General features: G+C 49.1%; 1 protein-coding gene across 1 annotated transcript; it reads left to right on the plus strand.

The window, feature by feature from the left end:
- LOC116952494 (chordin-like protein 1) lies at nt 1–26,501 on the plus strand. The gene is made up of 11 exons (XM_076074395.1): nt 1–1,031; nt 4,750–4,865; nt 7,667–7,760; nt 10,596–10,747; nt 11,301–11,394; nt 13,770–13,867; nt 15,594–15,795; nt 16,669–16,872; nt 20,008–20,283; nt 22,358–22,465; nt 23,836–26,501. The coding sequence occupies exons 1-11, from the start codon at nt 797–799 to the stop codon at nt 24,033–24,035; spliced, it is 1,779 nt and encodes a 592-aa protein (XP_075930510.1). The 5' UTR covers nt 1–796; the 3' UTR covers nt 24,036–26,501.

Consider the following 26,501-nt stretch of genomic DNA (forward strand, 5'->3'; position numbering starts at 1 on the left):
CTGTATAAAAGACACCTGGGAGCCAGAAATCTTTCTGATTGAGAGGGGGTCAAATACTTATTTCCCTCATTAAAATGCAAATCAATTTATAACATTTTTGACGTGCGTTTTTTCTGGATTTTTTGTTGTTGTTCTGTCTCTCACTGTTCAAATAAACGTACCATTAAAATAATAGACTGATCATTTCTTTGTCAGTGGGCAAACGTACAAAATCAGCAGGGGATCAAATACTTTTTTCCCTCTGTATATGGTCCATAGATCATTTTGGGTTCCATCGCATTATTGGTGGCTCGGCTTTCCTGTTCATACCCCGTGTATCTATAAGACGCACAAATGAACTTGCATGTACTGCCATCTCCTGGCCAAGGTCCGGAAACCTTGGAAGGTTCCCATACAGAGTATTTGTGTGATTCCCCAACCCTCGTCTCCAAGGATCTGGACTATTCGGTGCGATGGGCATACGTGAATAAAATCCATTGTGATCTCTTACGACGCAACATTCGTGCAGTGCCCACTTGCAAAATGTACACGTGCGATGCACAGTACATCACAAAGCATTGAGTCTATCAATCTTGATTTGAAGCTTTCGTGACTGCAGGAATCCATACTCTTTGGTTCTTTCGGTAAAGTCACGTAGGTGTAAAATAAAATAAATCACGACGTTTCGGGCGCAACACAAGCGTCCATCATCAGGTGGAACAGAGTATTGAGTCTATCCACAAGATGGCGAGCTGGACCATAGAGACCCACTCACCCACTCCCATCCACAAATCTCAACGCCAACCCCCACCACCAAATGTCACTTGCCCTCCCTTGCTACCCTCCTTCCAAACTTCCCAGTTGCGTGCAGCTCAGTCTCATAAAGGGCAGAGTGGGGAACAGCAGGCAGGCAGGCAGATACACAGTGCCAGCCCCCCCCCCCACCTTGACCATGGCGACTGCGATGGGAATTAATGTTAACCGAGTGGGGGGCCTCTCCGTGTGGTTGTTGATCGCGACTTGTGGGGCGGCTCAGACTCACAGCTCCGGACGTGAGTACTCTCAACTTGCTGCATCCGACTCGCGCGCACCGTGGTGGTTGTTGGTTCACGCTCTCAAAGCGTGAGACCCCCCCCCCCCCCATTCGTCTGTCGCTTTGGTTTGCAGAGAGGACAAATCTATAAAATAAAAAAGCAAGATGAAAGACCTAACGGCACCCGACGTGTCTTGTTCTGAAATATTAAATTGATGTCGAGTAAAGTACTTTTTTATACCGAAAACAAACAAAAAATAACATCGAATGACCGATTAAAAGTGTTCTGTAAAGTAAAGGGCCATTGCCCAAAACGTCGCCGATTTTATGTTTTTTTTGTTTTATGTGTTTTTGACATTGTTATGGACGAATGTGTTGGGGGGTTTTTACGATTAAATATTGATCAGTCAGGAAAAAAACACGTTTTTTTTAGTTATAGTAATACTTTGGTTAAAGTATCAACTGTACCGTAACAAATAAAGGGCTCTTGCAATGTCTTGCAATACTCTAATACATTTTTAAATGTGGTTTACATTCTAATTTTTTTTCATCTTTATTATAGCCTAGGACTATAGGGCATGCAAAGGCGGCTCTCGGAATAGATTTGTATGGGGGCAATTCGGGGGCATAAACTACGACACACACAAGTCACTTTGCAGTCAGTGAGCTTGTAAAATCTGAGCAGCATCAAATACATTTACGAATAAAACGCCGGAATTGCAACAATATCAAAAATGCCTACACTTTTTCATATCTGTAAAGTATTTAATCTCTGTAATCTAGTTGAAATGTTAATTTAGTTTATAAACCGCTGACATTGTTTCACTATTGATTAAAATCTTACGATGTCCTTACAATTATATAAATGTTTGATAATTTATTTACTTCATCTCACTTTTGGATCGCACTGCTATGTTTAGTTTTAAATTAAAGTCCGTGACATGTTTCTGCTCTACCGTATTTCGTGCTACGTATGTCTTCCCTTGAATATAATGGTAATTTATCTCACGCGGGTGTAAATAATGGTAATTTATCTGTGATTATCTCAACTTAAAAAGACCAAAACAAGCCTGATGGCTCTAAAGTTGAAAGTTATAAGGCCTCTTGGGCTCAAATAGTGATACTGTACTACGTGAATCGCCGTTACAAGCACAGCAACGGTTTGTTTGTCTTGGTCTTGCGAGCTGAGACTGCACAAAGCACAGCCACACTGCAGCCCTTTGTGTCAGCGTTAAAGGTTTCAAGAATTCCTGAGAAGTTTTCATTTTTGTATTCATTCATTTTTCACCTCGGCCACATTTCTTCGCCAAAACTCACCCGGAGAGGTCGACTTGAGAGCCAATTCAAGGAGTACCCCCCTGTATTTTTTGGAATTTAGAAATTGTGGGTTGGTTTTTTTTTACATGTATATACCTGCTGGCACATAAAGGACCGAGTGCTTGTGTGGCAGCTGATCAATGAGGTGGGTTTATTTTTCCACCCTGCGCTTGTGTAGGCCAGAAAAAGTGATGCCATTATGAGCAAAAGCGCGCACACAAACCCTCACCCGTTAATCAATATATTTGGGCACAGTGGTGCATGGTGATTTCATCATCATCATGCAATGTTGGATTAATGCCTCGCCAATCCACCACTACCGCTCATCTCAAATCTATTAAATTATAAATAAAATATAATGTACAATTGTACAGTTATGGATGAGGTCCTCGCCACCATGCCATGTGCCTCATGGGGGGATATTTCACCATACTTCACCACACTGCTCATATTTGAATATGCATGGACAATTATACTGAATTTGTATTTATGGGTTTCACTGGAATAAAGTCAGAATAACAAAAAAATCATTACAGCACCTTGGTCAGTCCACTGCTGGATGACAGCATTCCCATGCTGGGTCTGACCACGTCAGTCTGTACGGGCTGGTGAAGAAGTGACAGGATCCAGTACATTCTGTAGCTCACCACAGTGATTTATCGTGGCCAAATTAAAAGCAGGTTACCTCATGGTTGGTATTCCAGTAAAACATAAGGGACTTCACACTGACAGCAGTCCGGCTGATGTGAAGTGTACATTGTTTATTAATGATGGTACAGCGGTTTGCGCACGGAGCTATGAACGAATCCCTGTGACCTAAGTTCAATCACCAGCCATGGGTAACAAGCGTGGCAAGTGATACCTTAACCAATCCTATCTCCAACCCACACTGACCAAGGTGGAAAAGTATGGTCAAATAACCCACGCGGTGTTGAGAGGCCCTCATCCAGCAGTGGATTAACAAAAGCCTGAAAATTAGTAATGTAACTGTAGATAAACTCTTTCAGATGTGCTGCAGGAATTGATGTAATCGCTTTGGTCATCCACTTTCTCTCCTTGGCTGTCATGCCATCAGTCTCATTCGTTCGTTGGTCGGGATCCCTTTTAGCGACGTGTCCTGTCCAAGCCCACTCTTGTTTCTGATGTCAAAATGACATCTCCGCTTTGCCCCTGTTCCCTGATGCACTCGCTCATCATCCTGTCTCAAAGTATAATTATGAACATCCATCTCCTCACTCTTATCTATGGTGTTTTCAGATGTTTTTATTTCGTAGTTTACATATTTAATAGTTTACAAATATGCACTGACTTGGGATGGCGATGGCATGGGAAGGCAATTGATGATATAAATACAGGTGTTTTGTACGTTAATCACTTGGGACGGAAACCCTAAGATTGACTCTGCAAATGGATTTCCTCTTGGAACGGAACACGAAGCTAAATCTGGCATGAAGTGTGGCAGTCACAGACATCAGGAAGGATCACATATCAGCCAAATTGGACCTCAAGGAAAATCCAGTTATAGAGCAGCTGGCACGCTGAAAACACTTCTCATACGGATATTTAATTGGCTAAGTCATTCGAAGTCCACGTATATATTCGGCTGTGAATGAATGTTATCGATTCAAGGAAAAATCACCTGAGAATATCATTGAGCCGGGCGTGGTGGAGCTCGCTCATTACCCCAGCGCTTCAGAGGCGAGGGAGGGCTTGGGTGAGACCACGAAGCTTTGTGAGGCTCACAATCCAACTGAGCTGCAAGTTGGCTAGGAAGTGGCAAGTGGCTCGATGAAGCCATCAGTGCAGACCTTGTGACTGCTATCCCCTTGTATGCGTCGGGTTTTACCCGTGCACTCCGGTTTCCTCCCACACGAAGGAAGACTATACTTAAAATAGAATTTGGCCGGATAACCCAAACATCGGGTCCCTTTTCAAAGTCTTGACACTCAAAGAGGCTTTTCTGGGTACAAACAGCACTATCATGATCTCAAAAAATTGAATATGAGGGTCAAAAGGAGTAAGCGACGTGTGTCCATCGCACCTCACCCATTGTGAAATTCTTCTTCTGTTACTTCATTGTTGGATGAGGGCTTCCCCATGCCGTGCGGGTCACGTGAGTTACAGTATTCAACCTTGCTGGTCAGTACAGATTGGTGAAGGCTGAGAGCATAGACGTACAGTACAATAATGGATAATAATCCATCGCGCTCTGCAGTCCGCAGTGTAACCCCCGTAGCAGCTTATCGCACCTGTTTTGTACACGGTGGTCACCCATCCAATGACGAACGCTATCCAGGCCCATCTCTACTCAGATGCCAAGATCAGGTGGGATGGAGCACATTCCAGGTGATTGGCCATAGGCTGCTGAGCCAGGCAGCAGCCTATGCATGTGTCGTTTTTGCCCTCTCCCCTTTGCACAGAGGCTGGCGACAGGCAGTGCGTGTTTCAGGACCAGAGGTACAGCCCCGGCGACACGTGGCACCCGTTCCTGCCACCTCGCGGACTCGAGCACTGCATCCGCTGCGCCTGCTCCAAGGTGAACGACCATCGCCGCCACCGCACAGCGGCTCAACTATCGAGTGTGCAGGCGGTGGCGTTGCTGCGGCCTCGTTTGTCACGATAGGATCTTTTTTCATCTTGATTTGAAGCTTTCGTGACTGCAGGAATCCATACTCTTTGGTTCTTTCGGTAAAGTCTTTCTCACCGCTTTCCCACCTGATGACGGACGCTTGTGTTGCGCCCGAAACGTCGCGATTTATTTTATTTTATACCTACGTGACTTTACCGAAAGAACCAAAGACTAAGGATCTTTTTTCTTCGATGCTCTGGCTTAGGGGCAGGTCCTTTGGCTGCCATCTTCTCCATCCTCCTCTGTTCCGCCCCCCCCCCTCTTTATTTGCACAAAGGCCCATTCCTTCAGCTAATAATCCCAATCCTCGGCCTTCCTCTCGTACTTATTATTATTTCCATTCTTCCTTCGATAACGTCGTAATTCATCAAACCATCACCCTCGTAGAATACGTCCAATACACTTCTTCTTTCTCATTCCGATTATTGTTCTTCTTTCTTTGTTGCCATTGAGGATTTATTCCATCCGGCGATACGATATCAAATTTAAGGATATGGCGATTATCGTGATTTTCAGCTTCCTATAACTCTGTAATTATATTTCGCTATTTTATTCTATCAATTTTGTGCGTTGCTGTGCTTCTATGGTATGAATAAAGATTTAAAAGTTCTTCAACCGCTGTTCACGAAACTTCATTTTTTCCTTTTCGGAATAAAATATTTTGAGGCTATGACACCCCAGCGTTGCTTTGTAAAAAGGTGCTTTTCGATTAATCGTGGATCATACATCGTACGATGCAATATCATCGCCATAACGCGGTAACCATAACGGGCAGTGCAACTGCACTGGGGCCCAGATGCCGGTGGGGCCCAGATGCCGGTGGGGCCCAGATGCCGGTGGGGCCCAGATGTTGTTGGGGCCCAGATGCCTTGGGGCCCAGATGTGCGGTGGGGCCCAGATGCCGGTGGGGCCCAGATGCCGGGCTTAAAAGGGAGGGGGAAAGAGGATGGAGCCTCCATTCGCCGCCCGCCATCCCTGCCACCAATCCTGAATAGCCTTGCAGCAGTTTGGCCCAGCAGGGAACACGTGTACTCGTGTCTTCGGGTGTGACGATGACAGTGAATGACCTCCTCAAATGAGCACTGCGAAGGTGGTGCTCATCTCCCATTTACAGCCATGAGCGAGCGGTGGAAATTCCACATTGCTGTGGTGAGGAGGAGTCGTTCCATAAGACAACCATTGTTGACTACCCCACAACGTGGTAGTCATTTTATCAACCCACCCCGAGGGATTGTGGGATGAATAAACCCCGAACCAGGATTTTAACTCGCAACCTTCTGATGGCAGAAGCCCAGGATTCCAGTGAGTCACCTGGCCAGTTAGTCACGGTGGTTCAGAGAGAGTGTGCGTGTGTGTATCCAGTCGGGTGGCAAAGTACTTCTATAGACTCGCGCAGAGATCCATAGATTTACGTAGAGTCCGACAGACTACTTGCCACTGGTCAGTCCAAGCATTAAGACATTCCATGGGTGAATGCCTCCTATATAAAACAAACACGCCCACTGTTTCTGTACAGCTAATTGTATTTTTACTTAAATTTTTTGACAGCTGCCAAGCACAGGCCCAAAGTTTCAAAACGCCAAGCGGCCATCAACAAACAGCAATGTTAAAATTGTGATAGATAAGAGTGTAACGTGGTGGTTGAATTGAGCAAGATTATTACTGGTAGAAACCTCCTGGTTACACCAGCCCACAGGGGATTATTGTGTCCGTCCGTCGTGCATCCAAAAATGGGAGAGGTGGGGCTGGGTGGGGAGGGTGGGGCTGGGTGGAGAGGATGGGGCTGGGTGGGGAGGGAGGGGCTGGGTGGGGAGGGGAGGGTGGGGCTGGGTGGGGAGGGGAGGGTGGGGTGGGGCTGGGTGGGGAGGGTGGGGAGGGGCTGGGTGGGGAGAGTGGGGCTGGGTGGGAGGTGGGAGGGGTGGGGCTGGGTGGGGAGGGGCTGGTCACCCCGTGGTGCCCTTATAAAACTCAACGTTTAACCTACTCACGCCGGCCTGTGCCCGCCCTCACAGTCGGGCATGTTTGCGGAATACACCACGTGGTGCCGCCGTTGACCCTGGCCATTGACCGAGCAACCCAACGTTCCTACCAGCTCCCTCCGCAGGAATGTGTTTTATAAGAGCTTGAGAAAAGAGACGATGGGAGGAGGGAATTCCAAAGTTGAGCAGTGCGAGGGAAGAGGCAGAAAAATAAGTGTTTGACCGATAGTATGGTGAGTGGGTGAGGTAGTGAGTGAGTGAGTGAGAGTATTGTGGTAGTGGAGCGGTTGGCGCGCTGCACGACGAACCTGGTGACCCGAGTTCGACTCACGGCCAACACCGGTGACGATTATCTGAACCGGTCCTGGGGCTCCCCTAGGTCGACTCAGCCTCAAATGAGTACCTGGTGTAGCTGTGTGTAAACATCGCCACTAGGGAGACAAAGGCGGCCGGGCGTGGTGCTGGCCACCCACCCCCTCGTGTGCCGTGCCGGCCTTCATAGGTGCTCGCTAACAGCACTTGCCCCTACAGTCTGTTAAGGTTATACGAGGGACCTTTGGCTTTTGTATTGTGGTGGTTGAGCTCAGTATGGATGAGATGAATGAGTCAGTCTGTTCGACCCGAGTCCTTGAGATGTGGTCACATTTGGACTCCACTATATTATTCCGCAAAGCGTTGCGTACTACGTGTGCGCGCGTGCGTGCGTGTGTGCGTGTGTGTCTGCGACAGAGCGGGAACGTGCAGTGCGCACGCGTGCGGTGTCCACAGCTCCTGTGCGAGCACCCAGTGAGCGTTCCCCAGCACTGCTGCCCCGCGTGCCCAGGTGAGACGGGTGCCTCCGAACCGCACGCGCCATCGCCCATCCCACTGAGCCGCCACTCTTTCTGGGAGGCTCGACCAGGACACGTGGTCGTCCGGCACCCACACCCATACCCACTAAATAGATTGATGAAATTGAGGTATTGCAGGCCCATGAGGGATGGCGACGGCGTGGGGGGGAGGCCTTCCTCCAACAGCGGATAGAGTAAAGTTTGTGAAAATAATAATTACGATGATAACACAAATATATGGGGACAATAGATGTATCAGAGGCTCAGATCTAGCTTTGAGAACCGCAAAAAATATATAATTTGGGAGATGGCCGAAAATATTGGGTGCTTCAAAAAAATGTTAACGATTTAAAGGGACTCGTTTTCAATGGAAAAAGAACGGATGTATGTTAATAGCTTCAAAAATTCAACGAGTCTCCACTCGTTCGCCATCATTGTCAACACGTGCCTGGAATCATCTCCAGGTGGTTTCCAGAGCCCGGTGACACATTACTTGTGGTATACTTGCAATTTCTCCGAAGTGTTCACATTTTTTTGAAGCACGCTGTGTCATTTCAGCAAAAGCACGGTGGGTCGATAGGTGGGTGGCTGTTGAGCATGCGACGTTGTTCAACACACATTCTCCAAACGCCCACGCAAGGAGGGACGTGGAATGAACACAGAGCGTGCTGTGTTTGCTACAATCGCTGTTCTCAGATGCAAAGAGAGATTTTGGCAAAGCGCAGAGCAAGGAGGCATGGTGGCTAATGCATCACCATGGATGATTAATGTTCAAAGTTTGGACGTGTGTACTGATGCCAGTTCGAAAATATGCGTGCGTGTGTTCGTGGGGTGCAACGGCATAGTAAGTGCACTGAACTACAAATCGCGGCCACCTGGGTTCTATTCACGGCCACAGCTAACATCGGTGGGCGAGTCATATCGGATCCGGTCCAGGATTTTATCCGGTGTGAAAACAGCAGCAGTGGGGAGACAAAGGCGGCCGGGCATGGTACTGGTCATACGACGCCACCCCCTCCCCCCATGTGCCATTCCAACTTTATAGTTGCCTGCGAATAGCACTTGCCTCAACAGTTTGTCTGTGCTATTCTTACCTGTGTCATTGTGTGCGTGTGTGCGCACACGAGCGGTGATGTAGCGGTTAGTGTAGCGGTTAGCGCGCTGCGCTACGAACCAGGCGGCCCGAGATCAATTCCCGTGCACGGCCAACACTAGTGATAATTATCTAAACCAGTCCTGGGCCTCACCTAGGTCGACTAAGCCTCAAATCAGTACCTGGTGCAGTGTGTTTACAAACATCGCCACTGGGGATACAAAAGCAGCCGGGCGTGGTGTTGGCCATCCCACTCCCTCGTGTGCCGTGCCGGCCTTCATAGGTGCTTGCGAACAGCACTTGCCCCTACAGTCTGTTAAGGCTATACGGGGGATCTTTTGAGCGCACATGCACATGCGTGTGTGTGTATATATATGAGTTGGCAGGGACAGTTGAGTTACTAAAAAAATTGTGTTTGTTACCAAAATGAGTTTCGTAAAAACGTCTCAAAGCAAAATGCCAGATGGCACGGTGCACTTAAGATTTTGGCTGGTGTCATACATGCAAGTACATTGGCAAAGGTCTCATAGACCGTCAGTGAACACCTATTAAGACTGGCACAGCACCCAAAGGAGGAATGGCCATGGCAGCCCTCATTTTCCCTGTGCAAATGTTTATTTCACCGTTTCATGTACGCATGTTAGGCCGATTCAACATAAGGGAGGTTCAGAACAGATTCAAATACCAATTGACAAAGAGCCAAGACATGTAGCGAATGCCCCTATTTTACAGGCATAAAATACTGGTAGAAAATCAGTGTCACCTCCGCTACCCAAAACACTGATTAAAGGCCGCAAACATTGGTCGGGTTTCTCGGGGTCACGGGAGGGTCAAACTTGTTGGAGAATTGAAGTTCATAATGAGACCAAGCGCCTTAGAACGAGTTACGATTCATCACAATCAGCACCACCTCATTGGATGTGAATGTCTCGCACAAAGACAAATGTCCCGCGGGTAGCTTTGTGTAAGTGCCGCTAGCAAGCATCTGTGAGGGTTAGCCTGGCGTGCAGGGGGTGGTGTGCTGCGAACCACAACAGCTTTGGCACACAAGCGCCGATGTTTAGACGGCAAATACTGATTTAAGGCTTAGTGAACCTAGGGGAAGCTCAGGACCAGTTCAGAGATTACTCGGCACTGATATTAACCGTGGTTGGGATTTGAACTCCGGTAAACTGGTTCGTATCACGAGTGCTGCTTCCACGTAGCTTTGAGCAGTACTCGCTAAAGGCACTTACCTAATCATTCTGTGTAGGCTACACGGGTGATCTTAGTCTCACACGCACACACGTTTACACAGACAACAACACCTCCCTAACCCCATCTGCGTTCCTAGGTCAAGGCTCCGGTCGAGTTTTTGCCCGTGTGGCCCCCAGACTCTGGAACTCTCCTGCATGAGATTTCAGGATCTACTCAGAGTCTGTGGACATTTTTAGAGTTCGTATTAAAATAGTATCTGTACACGTCCATTTGTGCAATTTTTAGCTGATTAAGCAAATGGCTTTTAACATTTATTTTATTATTTCACCTTATTCTTCGTTTTTAGTTGCACGAGGTATTCTCATGCTGAGTATCTGCTGATGTCTTTTGATGAAATCCTTGAAGAACGGCAATTTGTAAATAAAAATATGAAACAGTAATATTGTCCCTGTCTCCCCCCTCTCTCTCTCTCTCTGTCTCTCACCACCACGACGACCCCCCCCCCCCCCCGCCGCCGGCCTCGAATCGCGGGGTGCAGAGTCGGAGGAGCCACGCAGGGAGGACGGGCGAGCGAGCGGACGAACGTGCGAGTACCAGGGAGCCACGCACCAGCACGGCGCGCTCTTCCCGGGAGGCGTGGCGCTCTTCCCCGCCCGCCTGCCCAACCAGTGCGTGCAGTGCGGCTGCTCGGTGAGCAATGCCCTTTCTCGTCCATTCATGCCCCCCACCCCCCCCCCCCCTTGTCTATTATTGCACCACCCGTCCAGAGGAAGCATGGAACTCCCACAGTCGGAGTCGGGCCACGCAGATGAGAACTGCCCAATGCCCGCCGAGGCGTGGAGACACTTTGACGTTGCAAATTGCGGTATATTTGAAATAATTCGCCATTATCGAGGGCCGCGCTCCATCTACCAATGCACGAAGGCCTCCAGAGCTGTCGCTTTCGGTGACGGGATTCACCACCGCACACGAGATGAGACTCTCAGTGTCCGCGGTGGACGTCCTCTCAGGCACGTGACTCTCCCGCCGTCAGTCGCATCGTCAATTTCCGCGACGTTTTCCAGCCCAAACCGAAGCGACTTTGCTGGACCGTCAACACGACCTCTCTGCCCTGTGCACGCTCTCCGATCCATGTGTTTCTCATTCTGCCTCTCGGCGCATTTCAAAGCACGCACCTCCCAGTGCTTCTACAGAATGAGATGGCGTTGTCCGGCATGCCATTGTGCCATGCCTGTGTGTGCAGGAGGGCAGCGTGTACTGCGCCCTGAAGACGTGCCAGCCGCTCAACTGCACCGCGCAAGTGATGGGCACGCAGCGCTGCTGTCCTGTCTGCAAAGGTGTGTGCACGTGCACGTGTGTGTGTGTGTGTGACATTGTGGAGGACGCTCGTGAAGGACGCTGCTGCTACTAGGCAGTTTGAGGCAGTCGCCCTCCAACAACAACGGAGGGCGGAGGAGCGGCGCTCACAACAACGAGCGGAGCGCCGGGTGGCTAAAGCACAGCAGGTTGACACAGTAGGGGGCACAGGTGGTGCATCAGCCACTCATCTCAGTCAGTCAACCCATGGCACCTGGGTCTGTCCCGTGACCTCCTGCCAGTGGCCGTTCGACACTTCACGTGGCCTTAACGTGCACATAGCCTGGCACAAGCGCCGTGGTAACGTCACCACCACTTAGTGACGAATGGCGGTTGTTGTTGTTATGTAACACTGCCAGTTGCCTGTTCAGGGACCTCTCACAACCTCAGCAAGACTCATTCCCATACCCTGACAAGCCAGCGGCCGTGTAGTGGAGCGGTCGTATCGTGGATGACGCACAGAATGACCCGAGTTTGATTTCCATTCACAGCCAACATCAGTGACCATAACATGACGATGATTGTGGTATTGCTGATGATGATGGAGGTGATGGTGGAGACGGTGGTGATAATGATGAGGGCTGTTCATAACAATAAATGTGATCGTTTGTGATGACAGTTATCATGATGATGACTGTGGTGTTGATGGCGGTGGTGGTGATCACGAAGATGTTTATTATGACGTTTGCTGTAATTACTGTGGTCGTGCTGCTGACGATAAAAAAACAATGCTGATGATGCTCATGGTGACGATGATGATGAGCGCGATGGTGACGAAGATGATGAGAGTGATGGTGACGATGATGATGAGAGTGATGGTGACGATGATGATGAGAGTGGTGGTGACGATGATGATGAGCGTGATGGTGACGAAGATGATGAAAGTGATGGTGACGATGATGATGAGAGTGGTGGTGACGATGATGATGAGAATGATGGTGACGATGATGATGAGAGTGATGGTGACGATGATGATGAGAATGATGGTGACAATGATGATGGGAATGATGGTGACGGTGATGATGAGAGTGATGGTGACGATGATGATGAGAGTGATGGTGACGATGACTATGAGAATGATGGTGACGATGATGATGAGAGTGTTGGTGACGATGATGATGAGAGTGATGGTGACGATGATGATGAGAATGATGGTGACGGTGATGATGAGAGTGATGGTGACGATGATGATGAGAGTGATGGTGACGGTGATGATGAGAATGATGGTGACGGTGATGATGAGAATGATGGTGACGGTGATGATGAGAGTGATGGTGACGATGATGATGAGAGTGATGGTGACGGTGATGATGAGAGTGATGGTGACGATGATGATGAGAGTGATGGTGACGGTGATGATGAGAGTGATGGTGACGATGATGATGAGAGTGATGGTTACGGTGGTGATGATGATGATGAGCGTGATGGTGACGAAGATGATGAGAGTGATGGTGACGATGATGAGAGTGATGGTGACGATGATGATGAGAGTGATGGTGACGGTGATGATGACAGTGATGATTACGGTGACGATGATAATGAGCGTGATGGCTGACGAAGATGATGAGAGTGATGGTGGCGATGATGATGAGAATGATGGTGACGATGATGATGAGAGTGATGGTGGCGATGATGATGAGAATGATGGTGACGGTGATGATGAGAGTAATGGTGACGCAGATGATGAGAGTGATGGTGACGATGATGATGAGAATGATGGTGACGGTGATGAGAGTGATGGTGACGATGATGAGAGTGATGGTGACGATGATGAGAGTGATGGTGACGATGATGATGAGAGTGATGGTGATGGTGATGATGAGAGTGATGATTACGGTGACGATGATAATGAGCGTGATGGTGACGAAGATGATGAGAGTGATGGTGGCGATGATGATGAGAATGATGGTGACGATGATGATGAGAGTGATGGTGGCGATGATGATGAGAGTGGTGGTGACGATGATGATGAGCGTGATGGTGATGATGATGATGAGAGTGATGGTGACGATGATGATGAGAGTGATGGTGGCGATTATGATGAGAATGATGGTGACGATGATGATGAGAGTCATGGTGACGATGATGATGAGAGTGATGGTGACGAAGATGATGAGAATGATGGTGACGGTGATGATGAGAGTGATGGTGACGCAGATGATGAGAGTGATGGTGACGATGATGATGAGAGTGATGGTTACGGTGACCATGATGATGAGCGTGATGGTGACAATGATGATGATGAGAGTGGTGGTGACGGTGCTTATGATGATGAGCGTGATGATGACAATAATGATGATGGTGGTGGTGGTGTATTTAAACTAAGACCCCGTCACCTTCATTATGTGTATTACAGAACACACGAGTGAGACGGAGATGCAGGAGAGCGAGAGAGGGGACCTGGAACAAACTAAGGCGGAGACAACTCCAATGAGACAGTCGCACAGAGAGGCCGTACGGACGCCACGCACGACAGTCACGCACGACAATCACGCACGCCAATCACGCACGACAATCACGCACGACAATCACGCACGACAAGCACGCACGACAATCACGCATTCCACTAACATTAAAACTCCCGTTCACTTCATCGTTATAGTCATCATCAGCCATCCATGATATATCCAACGCTGGATGAAGGCCTCCCCAGGCTGTCGCCATTTCTTTCACGGTCCTGAGTTGTAACGATGCGCCTAGCGCCTGCGCGTCAGCCGGTTCCATCGCCGCTCCATCTCACCGGCGGGAGTCCACGCGAGCGTCTTCCATCCTTGGGCTGCCACTCCGTCGTTACTCTCCACCACCTCCCACCATCATCCCTTGTCACGACGTGTCCTCCCCAGGCCCACTCCTCAACGACCACTTTTAATTTTACCCATCACAGTCTATATCGTAAGGATAAGGTGGTCTCCTGCCACGGCAATGTGGAATTTCCGTAAATCACTTAGAGCAGCCTGCGTTGGTGATATCCACAGCATAGTAATTGCCGCAAGAAGGAAATAAAAACTCTGACTCAACCCTCTACAGCTAAGCTATTCAGATGAATTGAATAATAATAATAATGGATTATTTGTAATGCATAAAAGCCTCATTGTGTGTCAGCATTCTTTTTCAGGAGGATCCTGCATTGCGATGTTGAGTCAGTTTCACGAAGGACGGTTTTATGTGCGGAAGGAAAAACTGGAGTATTTCAAGAACATCCATTGAGCATACGAGGGGATAACCGCTCACAGGTCCACACAGATGTACTGCCCCATCCTGGTCACCTTCCAGCTCAGTAGGATTGAGAAATTCAGGATTGAGAAATTCATAATCTGCGTGATCCCCCGACCCTATCCTCTGAAGTGCTGGATTACAGGGTGTGCACTACCACGCCTGGCTCAAGTTAAAACACAAACTAAAACAATTATTTGTTGTAATGTATTTTGATGACACGAAATTCGCTTCGCTTCATAATCCTGAGCTTAGCCTCAGCTAGCTGGGCACTGGTGTTGCTGGCTAAGTTTCTCTGACACAACCAGGACATTAGCGGTACTGGCACAGCACATCCGGCACAGCTATTGTAAGCACCCCGGGGTACACCGTGTCTCTCAGCCTCAGGGGTTCAACCAAACATCCCACATGCCGCACCTTTGGCGAATTTGATACGGCCATCATGAGCCCACATGGAGACACTCGGCCACTTCCAATCCTGAGTCAATTGAATGTGATCGCAAAATTGCGGTGTCACAGTGACTCCCTTGCCCATCCGCTTCAGTTTTCAGTTTCATTTATTAGGATTTATCCTAATAAATGAAACTGAATGTTGACCACTGAGACAGTGGTCAACATTCCACATTCCTATGGCAAGGATAAGTCTTACCATAGCAAAGCAAACAGAGACAAAGATCCCCCGTATAGCCTATTGGGGCAAGTGCTGTTTACGTACCGCACCAGGTACTAATTTTAGGCTGAGTCGACCTAGGGGATGCCCGGGACCGGTTCTGATAATCGTCACCGGTGTTGGCCGTGAGCGGGAATCGAACCCGGGTCCCCGGGTTTGTAGCGCAGCGTAGCGCTAACCGCTACACTACGACTCTAAACACAGCACGCACACACACACACAACCCCAACGAAGCAGCGCTCATAGCACAGCGCGGCTGTGTGTGGTGGGTGGGGGGGGCGCTGCGATTCACCACAGAGGCACTCGTGCGGGGGCCCCAGCGGTGAGGAGCGGAGGCCGCGTGGGAGGGGAGGAGGGGGGTCTCTGGGAGGGCGCCCCGCCAGCGCCGCCGCCGCCGCCGCCGTGGCCGCGGGGAGACACGCGCGCCCGCTCCGCGACTCGCTGCTCCCCGCTCGCGCCAGCGTCTCGTTCAACATGAGCAGGGGCCGACCCGGCAAAGGTGACCCGCTCGCTTGCGCCGATCTAAGCCAGAGGCAGAGGTCCGTCCTTCCGATAGCCGGGGCGGACCGTCGGGGCGGGTGCTGCTGCGCGGGCGAGCGATGAGGGCCGGCGTGTGGCCAGCACCACGTCCGGCCGCCCACGTCTCCCCGGCACAGAAGTATAAAAGGAACCGCACCGTATACGCGAATTATTCCAAGGTGACCAGAGAAGAGGCGCACGGCAGGTTAAGTGCCCACCGGCGACTAATGTTACCCACGGCCGGAAAATCAAGCCGCTTTCTAGATGTGCAGCACGTTGCGTGAAACAACTGCGCCCGTGATCCACTCGCACGTGGCAGCAACAGCACAAGCTCTCGTTCGCGTTCCCCGTGTTGAGCTCGGCCCACCGGCAGCACAACTGGGAGTGGTCATTGACACCGTTGCAGAGGTTCGCAGTTCGAGCCCAGAGGCCACCCCAGTTAATACTGCGGGTGTATTGACCATAAATTACTACGTGCTTTCTGCTTCCAAGTGGACGTTAAAGATTTCCGCGACGTTAACAAAAAGAGAGTAGGCAATGTGTGCCGGCGTCGTTGTACAAATTTGATAAAATTGTTCACGGATCACGTCATTGTAAAGCCACATAGCAACATGACCCCCTACTGGCAGCCTCATGCCCACTTGCTGGCCAGTGCTGCATTCATCTTGAGCCTCGCAGGGACAACTACCACCGGGGGGTGCCCCTGTTGCAGGGCATCTCAAGAAGTGCTGCATGAGAGGCGCAGTATAAATCCTGAGAGATGATGATGATGATGATGAAAATTGGCGGGTGGGTAAATTTTTGTTTTTAAACCTTCTGCTCTCGGCGTGTTGCTCTGTTACGCGCGACGCAGCGTGCTCGTACCACGGGCGGCTGTACTCGCACGGGGAGTGGTGGCAGCCCAGCGTGGCCCCGCTGGGCCCCGTCGAATGCGTGTCGTGCACCTGCCGCGACGGGCGCCCGGAGTGCCACCGCACGCACTGCCCACGCGACGACCAGATGCCCTGCCCGGCGCCGCGCAAGATGCGTGGCCGCTGCTGCAAGGTGTGCCCGCAAGGTGGGTGCACAGGGAGAATGGTGAACGTTTTTTTTTTTAATATACATATACACACTGAGCTATATACTGCTTATTTGCCGAAGCTACCTGGCCACAAATGATAGCTCAATGAGGTGGCTTATCACGTGGAAATTTCTAGCAGCCAAATACTCCAAATGCACGTTTCTAAATGTGGCAGGGAACACCCGGAGGACCTGAAGAAAAATCCACGCAACCACGGGGAGAACATGAAAACTCCAAATATACAGCAGGTGTCAGACCTGGCCATCACAAATGATAGCTCAACGAAGTATATTATTATCGCATGGAAATCGATAGCAGCCACATTGAACGGTCACCGTTAACCGTTTTTAGAATCAATCGCCGGTTTTCCTAAGAATTTTGGTCGTGAATTGATTGAAGAAACGTGGCCCCCATTATTTCAACTGCTGTGCCGGTAGATGGAATCGAAACGGCGACCTCTGCACTCCAAGTCCGGTGTGCAGACCACCGCTGTGGCAGTCACCTTCATTTCTCCGTTGCAAAAGTAGAAAATGTGTTTTTTTGCTCCAGGCATTTCTGAATGTGCAGCCAACCGGCGGTTACCGGGAATGCAAATAAACAATTCTAACAACCCTATGAGTACATTAGAATATCAGAAGGGATGTCGCTATTCCAATTTGAATATAGATAGAAGGGGCAAGATAGGAAATGGCCTCAGTTAATTATTTTTGGCTTCATTTTACGCTTTCCAAGTCAAGGTTGAGATCGTCCGTGCATCCAGTCTATCCATCCGTCTGAATGGAGGTCATGATAGCGCTTATAAATAAACACCAACACGAACAACATTTTAGGACGAGGTTGTTTCCTATTATGGACTTGTTCCAAAGAGAAGTGGTCAAATGTATCAAAGGTGTTGCACAAAACTTGGGACTCAAAAATTAGTGATGTAACGATTCGCCTCGTGGCTTGCGCTGTAAGGGTCAAGGCGTGCCTCACCTCCCGATGAAGTCGTTACACGTGACATCATCTCATGTCACACGCCCTGCGACATCTCGTCGTGCGGCTCACAACATACATGTGTCATCGCTAATTAAATACTTCCCAGGGCACATGCATGATGGAGAGCATCGCACGGACCCATGCATATGCATCGTTTTTCTTCCTTGTTAATTCTCAGTTTTGTGCAGTCACTGGTGACCCGGGCCGAGACCCTGAACTCACTTCACTTAAGAATTCAGTTTGATCACAGGTGGTGACCGAAACCCACGGACAGGGTCTCATTGGTGCCGGCTCAATGCCCAAGCCAAGGTTTCATCGCTGTGAGTCACCTGGTCACCTGGAGCCTTTGCGATTGGCCAGAGCAGCAATCGTTGCCTGCTGTGGTGTCAGTCAACATGTGAGAGTACAGTGGTTTACTGCTCAATTGAACATGGGGTGTTGCTCATCTCCTGCTCTTGGCCTTAAAGCAGTGCTATCAATTCCACGTTCCATAGGACAACCATTTAGAAACCCTCGACCACGAAGTCGCCATTCGTTGTCATCAGTCTCAGAGGGGTGAAAGGTATAAAGGGATGATGAACGGACCTCGCGGCGTAGCTCATCGCGAGTGTCGCAGGCAGTGCACTTGCATAGAGGCCCACGGGCTGGAGCGGCCCAGGCACGGAGCTATGAATGGCGTGGGGGTGGGGGGGATAGGACAGGGGGGGACCATTCAACGCCTTGCAACAGGGCTGTGTTGACCCCCAAGTGGGATTTGAACGGGCAACCTTCACATTCTTTAGTTCTATTCGGTAAAGTCACGTAGGTAAAAAATAAACAAAAATCACGCCGTTTCGGCCACAACACAAGTAGCCTTCTTCAGGTGAAGGAACAGAACTGTCGGGACGACAGCACTTCAATGACCGCTGCTAAGCGGTCATTGAAGTGCTGTGGTGTAGGAAAAGGTTCAAAGCTGGGAGGCCATGTGGCCAAATGACGAAAGTGTCATCCACATATTTCTTCCACAGGGAAGGTCTGAGGGTGGAAGTCTGGATGGCGTCTGATTCAAATTTATCCATGAAAACATTGGCTATCACTGGTGATAAGGGAGAACCCATGGGGGTACCCTCATTTTGTTTGTAGAAGGTGCCATTCCAAGTAAAGTATGTATTGGTGAGGCAGTGTCTAACCAGCGCAGGTGTATCGGGGTCTAGTCCATGTTGTACCAAATTTTCAATTATTTCAATGGTATCAGGTACCGGGACCTTGGTGAACAGGGAGACCACATCGAAGCTGACAAGGATATCGTCAGGGGACAGTACACCTTTAACACAGCTATTTTTGATATGTAAACTCCTTTGTCAAGGCGCCCTGCTCCTCCCACCGAGCTTAAAAGACGCTGCGAATCTTAGCAGCGGTCATTGAAGTGCTGTCGTCCCGACAGTTCTGTTCCTTCACCTGAAGAAGGCCACTTGTGTTGTGGCCGAAACGTCGTGATTTTTGTTTATTATAGAACCAAAGTGTATGGCTCCTTGCAGTCACGAAAGCTTCAAATCTAGAACCTTCACATTGTGTGCCTTGCGCTCAACACCGCTGTGTCACCTGACTGTGTGATTTCTTTCCACTTCAAGGCCAACAAAAATGTTAGGAACATGGTTAAAACTTTGTACTTGTCACCTACACCTGGACAATGTGAGCTGGAACACAGTGCTTCCAAGCCACGCGGGCCAGCCAAACGAAACAAAGATCCCCCTTGCAGTCTTTTCGGGCTGTTTGGACAAGTACTCTTAGTGGGCACCTATGAAGGCCGGCACGGTGCTTGATGGATTCATGTGGCCAGTACCAGGTTCACTGGGCAGTGCACTATTTTCGTGAACAGCCACTCGCACGCACACCCCAGTCAAGGTATTGGTCACTCATGTTAGCCAGGAGCGAGAATCGAACTTGAGTGACCGGATTCACAACACAGTGTGCTAATCACTATGCTACCGTTATGCACAGCCACATACACACGCAACACCGATTCAGATAATCATCACTGATATTAGCCGCGAGTGATAATCAAACTCGGCTTGCCCGGCTCTTGGTCCAATGTGCCAACCACCACGCCACTGCCCCCCAGAGCCACACACACACGCAGGCCTCTCCCCCACGAATGCCGCTCCATCGTTACAGAGCCAGGCGGGGAGGAGAGGGACTCGGACAGGGATCATCGGTCCGGCGCGGGCTGCGGCGTGGACGTGGGCGACCGGGCGGTGTACGAGGTGACGAGCGCAACGCCCCGCGTTGGGCCGCGAGAGGCCGGGGCCGGTAAAGGGGACGCGGGGAGCCGATCGCCGCAGCCGCCGCAACCGCCGCAACCGCCGCCGCCGCCGCCGCGGCTCAGGAAGTTTGCGGTCGTTCCTGATGCCGACAGAGACGTTGACGTCGTGATCCTTACGACGCAGAACGGTGCGTGGATTTGTTGCTGTGTTTCCGTGAATTTGATGGGTGTTACGACCCGCAGAGACGATAGATTTACGAGAACATTCAGAGACTACATTAGGAGTGGTGCTCACATATGCAAAAAAAAACTCGCCATGTTCCTGTATTATTGCTGCCTTTGAAAAGTACATATAATAGGCTGACATTCTGGCCAATTGCCAGCATGTCAAGAGGCTGACTGACTTAGGGATCACATCGTACACTGCGTTATCTTAAAGTATGCGAATGAAATTAGAAATTAAAATATGAATATTTGTGTGCATCGTGAAACCACCGGTCGTTGATGATGCTGCTGTAACACAGCATCCAGCCTTCACAAAATTCTCTCAAACCGCAACCAAAATTGCGAGGAAAAAAAGTGAAAGCCGTGCTGAAAGAGCAACCACAAATGGTCTGCCAGATGTGCAGTGCTCGCAATATCACGCTCATAAATTTTACGACACGTGGAAAGCAACGGCTTAGCAAAAAAAATGAAAAACGAAGGAAAATGATCGCTGACGCGAGAAGGAGCTGCGGTGTGGGAAATGGCACTCTTGCCGTGGTGAAATACCATCGGCGCGTGGCGGAGCCGTGCGAAAGCACCTCCGCAGTGAATCTCGGTGATGAACTGCACGTGGTGGCGGTGGCGGCAATAAATAGCGAGCGAGGCAGAACGCGCGGCTCTAATCCAGCACTTTCAATAAGTGGCAGGGTCGGTGGATCACGCAGAGATCAGGCAAGTAGTGCGAGATTGCTATCCTGCTCGCCTCTGGTGTGGGCAGTACAGAAAGTGTGGATTTGTGCTCCAGGTACTGATTTTCCTCCCACATAAAAAAAAATGACAAAACCATTGCAATGCGGGACTCTTCCGAAAATGCGTGTGCTAAAACTCAGTGAGGCTTCCCCAAATAAATGTTATTATAAAACAGTGTCTGGTGCAGGGTGGAAGAAGTGTACGTGTCTGATTGTGATTGTTTATTTGTAGGGATGTCTGGCCTTAATAGGCTGTCACTAACAACACTTGTGCCAAAAGGCTACGGGGGGAACTTGGTTTAGTTATTTGTCATTTGTGCATTTGTTTCACATTTTAAATATGCGACGTTGTGTCCCAATGACATGTCAAATGCCTATTCACATTACGTTTACATTACATAAACCGCACAGATCATTGGTAACATTTCCAAGGACAAGCTCGCTTAAGTAATTTTCAAATTACTTCTGCTAAACATAAATATAATGGGCTTGGACACAGTTTAATTGCTGCCAAAGTTTCCGATTCATGTGCCATTTGATTTCCTCTCAAGGTAATTTAATTAAAATTTAACAGCGGCATTTTCCATAAAAATAACAAACCAGCGACCGCCTGATTGAATTTTGGCATATTTTGTTTTAAAAGTGGTCTTTTAAACCATTCATCTACAAAGTGTTGACTTTGTAAATTAAACGCATTTCCTTAGCCTGGTGCACATGGCCTGTGTTTTTTAAAAGATGCAATGCTCATTTTATATGTCGTGGCCTCCCTCTGACATCCACTCGTGTGTGTGGGTTTTACACTTTTCTACATTGTAAAAAAAATACTCGGAGGTGCAGTGGTGGTTCAGCAGGTAGTGCACGGTGGTGCTATGAATCCGGCGACCCGAGTTCACATCCATGGCTAACATCACATGGTGAATGAACTGTGAACTGGTCCTGGGCACCACTTTCACCGACCCGGACTGACCGGAATGGTCAAACAACCCCCCACGACTGACGCAGTAAAAACCTTCAGTCACGGATTGACATACAGCAGCCGTTTATTTAATTATTATTTTGAAAAATATATATTCAACGAACTGGTTAGTAATCCAAAAGCAGGATCCTCATGAATATTAGTCTTGGGACCTTCATTGTGGAATAATTTTAAAATTCGTTAAAACTGCAGTGGTACTGTTGTCATGCACCTAGTATCAGGTGCATGCTGGGTGATTTTAGTCAGACAGCTTTGACAAATAGGACATCGAAACAAATAATGTATCTCTCTCTCTCTTCCCGTCGTCTGTATCCCTGCATCGTTCACACGTAGGCATCATCCTGGACATGAACGTGGAGCCGATGGAGAAGCAGAAGTTTGAGGGCGACTATCGACAAGCCACCGGAGTGACGCTGCGTCTGCTCGCACGCACCACGCACAGTGAGAGCCCCACTGGTCTGCCCAACCTTCCAGATCCCCGTCTCTTCGTTGACTGTGTAGTACCGATATGTAGTCATCATTTTCATCGGCCATTGTACAAACAAAACTGCACGAAGGCCTCTCCACGTCGTCACCGTCCCTTCGCAGCCCTGCGATGCCACAATCCATCTCCCTCCTTTACATGAGCTGATCTTATCCGGTATCTCATTTCGTTATGCTGTCTGCTGGAAAATCTGTTTTCAAAAGGCCCACCAGCTAATGTGTTTTATTTCGGGTGATGGAACAGAGAGCTCCCTCAATGTATTTATTTATTGAAAACGGTATTACATAATCCCCAAACACAGCCTACAATGATAATGCTGTGTTATCGTCATACATGCTCTCGTATTGTGAGCCGCATGCCTGTAACTGATCATTGCGTGCATTCGGACTGCACGAGTATTTGGGATGAAGTCAGAGGACCCCATGGTGAGCGCACGTGGTGTCACCGCCTCAGTACCACCGCTACAGCTGATGTCATCCTTTCTGTGATCGTGGTCTTTTGTCGCCACTGCTGTCACTGGAGCAGTGGTGTTATAGTCAATAATCAACTATCCTAACATTTCTAAAAGCTAGTTTAAGCTTCAGTAAACCAAATGCTATTCTGTTACAGGCGAGTACATTCATAAAAGTTATAATAATGCATAGAAATGTTAACAATTGTCTTAGATAAATGATAACATTTGAATACATTCATGTCATGGCTAATATTTAGTTTATATCGGATTGGTTCTTCCTGTGAGATCATCACACCGATTGAAGGAGTGGGGTCAAGTGACACGGTTATTCTGGCTTCCTGGATTTAATCCCAATGATGTTTGACGCAGTTTAAAGCAAAATGTCTCATCCAACTGCCACTGCAGGTTCTGAGAATGATCAAACTTACCGGTGAGCGAGCCTTCAACAATACTAATTCGTGTTATTAAACGCATGAACACGTGACGGTTTACTTTGGCTATGTGGAGTGGCGGAAGGTCTTACAGTTGATTTGCCAGAGCAGAAATTGGTTCCATTCCATTAAAGGTAGCAAAACTTCGGTCGCACCACTCCGTTCATACGGGCGACCAATACAAGCGAATCATCGGGCGACCTCGCACATTTCAAACGGTTATCACATAATTCACCGTTTGTCGTCCACGTACATGAATAGTAACCACTGCGGTGACGCCACCCCAGGTGGCACGGCGGCAAGTGAAGCATCCGGCGTGGGCTCCCGGACCGCGAACGGCACAGATCAGCACGCGCGTTGAACTTTGTCCGCGCCGTACGCAGCCGGATCATCGACTCTGACGAGGTGCGCCCTCTGCCCTTTGCCGCCGCCTTCGCCGCAGGTCGATGGAAGAAGTTCCGGCAGAAGGCCTCTCGGGCGCGCGTGGGCGAGTGCGGAGCGGCCAAGCTGTGCGGGGCGCCGGTCCGCGCCGACGAACTCCTGCGAGCGCTCGCCCCGCTCAAGCACGAGTGCGGAGGCCGCGGGGGTCACGGCAGGGTCGTGTCCAGGGGGTCTCTCGCGTGCGTCGTGGGGCTCGCTTAGGACGCGCACCGCGCGCGCAGGGATTAGGGTTAGAAAGCTTCGTTTTCAATGTTTTCAATAGGTCCAATGTGTCAAGACAAATGCGCGTACGATTTGTATGCGCGTGCGATTCGAACGCGTGGCAATGAGCTGTCAATTTAGCTGCTGCTCGGCAGACTCCAATTGTTCCGAGGACTGTGCATTGGCAGACCTGTCCCGAGTTGTGTTTGAGGGATCGGTCTCTAGGCGGACTCAACATGAGATGCCATGTGATGCATTTGTCATCAACTACAGATGAAGCATACTGGGGTGTTCCAAAACATTCCCATTCATTCCATCACCACCCTTCAAAGTTAATTAGTTTTACTTGCTTCACATGAGGCTTTTTTGGTGGTAATTAAATTAATCGTACACAGAGGGGTAGTGGTTAGTCTGGAATATGGCTTTAAAGATCCGTTTGAAGACACAACCATGATCTATTTGATGCAATTGGTCATACTGCTGCCTTGGCTTATAGCGCTCTTTATCATGCTATATAAGGACAATTAATGATGGTGGTGATTAATAGTCGTGATAATTGCTGAGTGTGGCTGTTGGTGATGGTTGATGGAAGATCGCTGATGACGATGATGACGATGACGACGACGACAAGAATGACGATTGCCGGTGGTGGCAGTGACAATTGGGAACCGCAGCTGTGGTGCTGACGACGACGACGACGACGACGGCGGAAGCGACCTCCTCGGCGAGGACGACAGAAGCGGCGATCATTGAACGCCGCCACATTCCGAACCCTGGGCGCCTCCGTGTCAGCTTTTGTGCCAATGACGAAAACGTTCGCAAGCCAAGTGAAACGCGAGACACGCAGCAAGGTCTCCGCAGCCATTAATCAAAGCCTACGCTGGCTTTGACATCAAACCCAAACATTTATTCGTGCGATGTTGACACACGCGCTTCACGGCTCCGCCAGTCGTACCGTGCAACACTCGCTGTGTGAACACCTCGATTTGCCTTTGGGTGCTCCCCTTCAACCCAGCCACCCACGTGCACCTTCGTGGGAATCCTGGCTATGATCCGGTGGGAATGCAAACTGGAATTGGCTCCACTTCACGGCAGCTTAAGCTAGAGAGGGGGCGATGAAGCCTCATCGGGCGAAGGCGTCCCCCCGTCAACAAAGCACGGCGTTGCCGAGACACGGATATAACACGCTCCGAAAGTAACATGTGGTCTTGGTTTTGGAGAGAAAAAAAATGACATCTATACATGAAAACAATGAGGGTAATTCTACTATCCATTAACATGAATTTATACTCATTTGGCCGCCTTTCGCGCCCCACCCCCCCCTCCCCGTGTTTCTGTTTCAAGGGACACAAGTGTCGATGTCAGGCTTTAACCGCGTACGGAGTTTACGGGCCGAGCTGGTTCATGGACCGTGCACGAAGCGCCGAGGCACCGTTGACGCAGGGCGTTGTCCCAACGTCAGCATGTTACCTGGATACAAAGCGGACACAACAGTCGCGTTCAATTCATTCATTGTTAATATTTTCTCCGGACAACGATCAAATAGCACGTAAAGTCGCAAGCAATTTCTCTAGAAGTTGCCAAATATAGTTTTATACGCTTCCAGTTATTTCATGCATGTGCAAATTATATTGACTTTTTCTGCTGGCCGTTATTATTAAAAGCAATCCCTTTTAGAAACACCACCTCTTTGGAAACAATCCAAGCATGAATGTGTTCGCTACATTTTATGATACGTGTTTTACCTTTTAGCTAAAAGTATTTATTTTAAATATTTTTGGCGCAAGTACATATTCCCCATGGAACAGTTTGAGCGAGGTACATTCGTAATCTAACGTTTGTACACGCTGCTGGTTACCCAGAAACAGCCAGAAGTGATTGTTTATGTAAATTTAAAAGTTCAAAAATAGTTTGCACAAAATAAACATCCCGCTGTGTTGTTGATAGCAGTGTGTACACCGGTTAGGAATCAACTCAGCCCATCATCCATCCATGGTCAGTACAATTTGTACCACTTGCTGGAAAGTGAACGGTGGATATTATATGCAGAGACTCGCCCGCTCCGTGGGGATGTGGAATTTCTATCACTGGCTCCGGGCCACTGACTCAGCTCCACACTTATTTCAGAGGGAGGTACTCACTTTAAACAATGTTGTTTTTTTACGGTGGTGTGAGCTCGTAACATCAAGCCAACAAATGCCAATCGCAATGAGTAGGCCATTATGTGGGCCTTGCCCGGTAAAATAAAAAAGTTTAGTTTAATAGCGAAAGACCAACCTTTGCGCGAATATTAGACGCAATCACTGGGGAGCTAACAATTCTCACTCGTCAAATGAGCTGCATGGAGCTAAATGGAGGCAGCCGTCATTGGAGCAAACACAAACAGAAGAAATGAGGGAAGGAAAGAAACACGTTTCACTCGGAGATACAAATGTTGACACGAATAAACGTTGCGGAATTTGAAAA

The sequence above is a fragment of the Petromyzon marinus genome, chromosome 47 (genome assembly GCF_048934315.1).
Source record: "Petromyzon marinus isolate PM22_M1 ecotype Great Lakes invasive population chromosome 47, UKy_Petmar_22M1.pri1.0, whole genome shotgun sequence".
Lineage (NCBI taxonomy): Eukaryota > Metazoa > Chordata > Hyperoartia > Petromyzontiformes > Petromyzontidae > Petromyzon > Petromyzon marinus.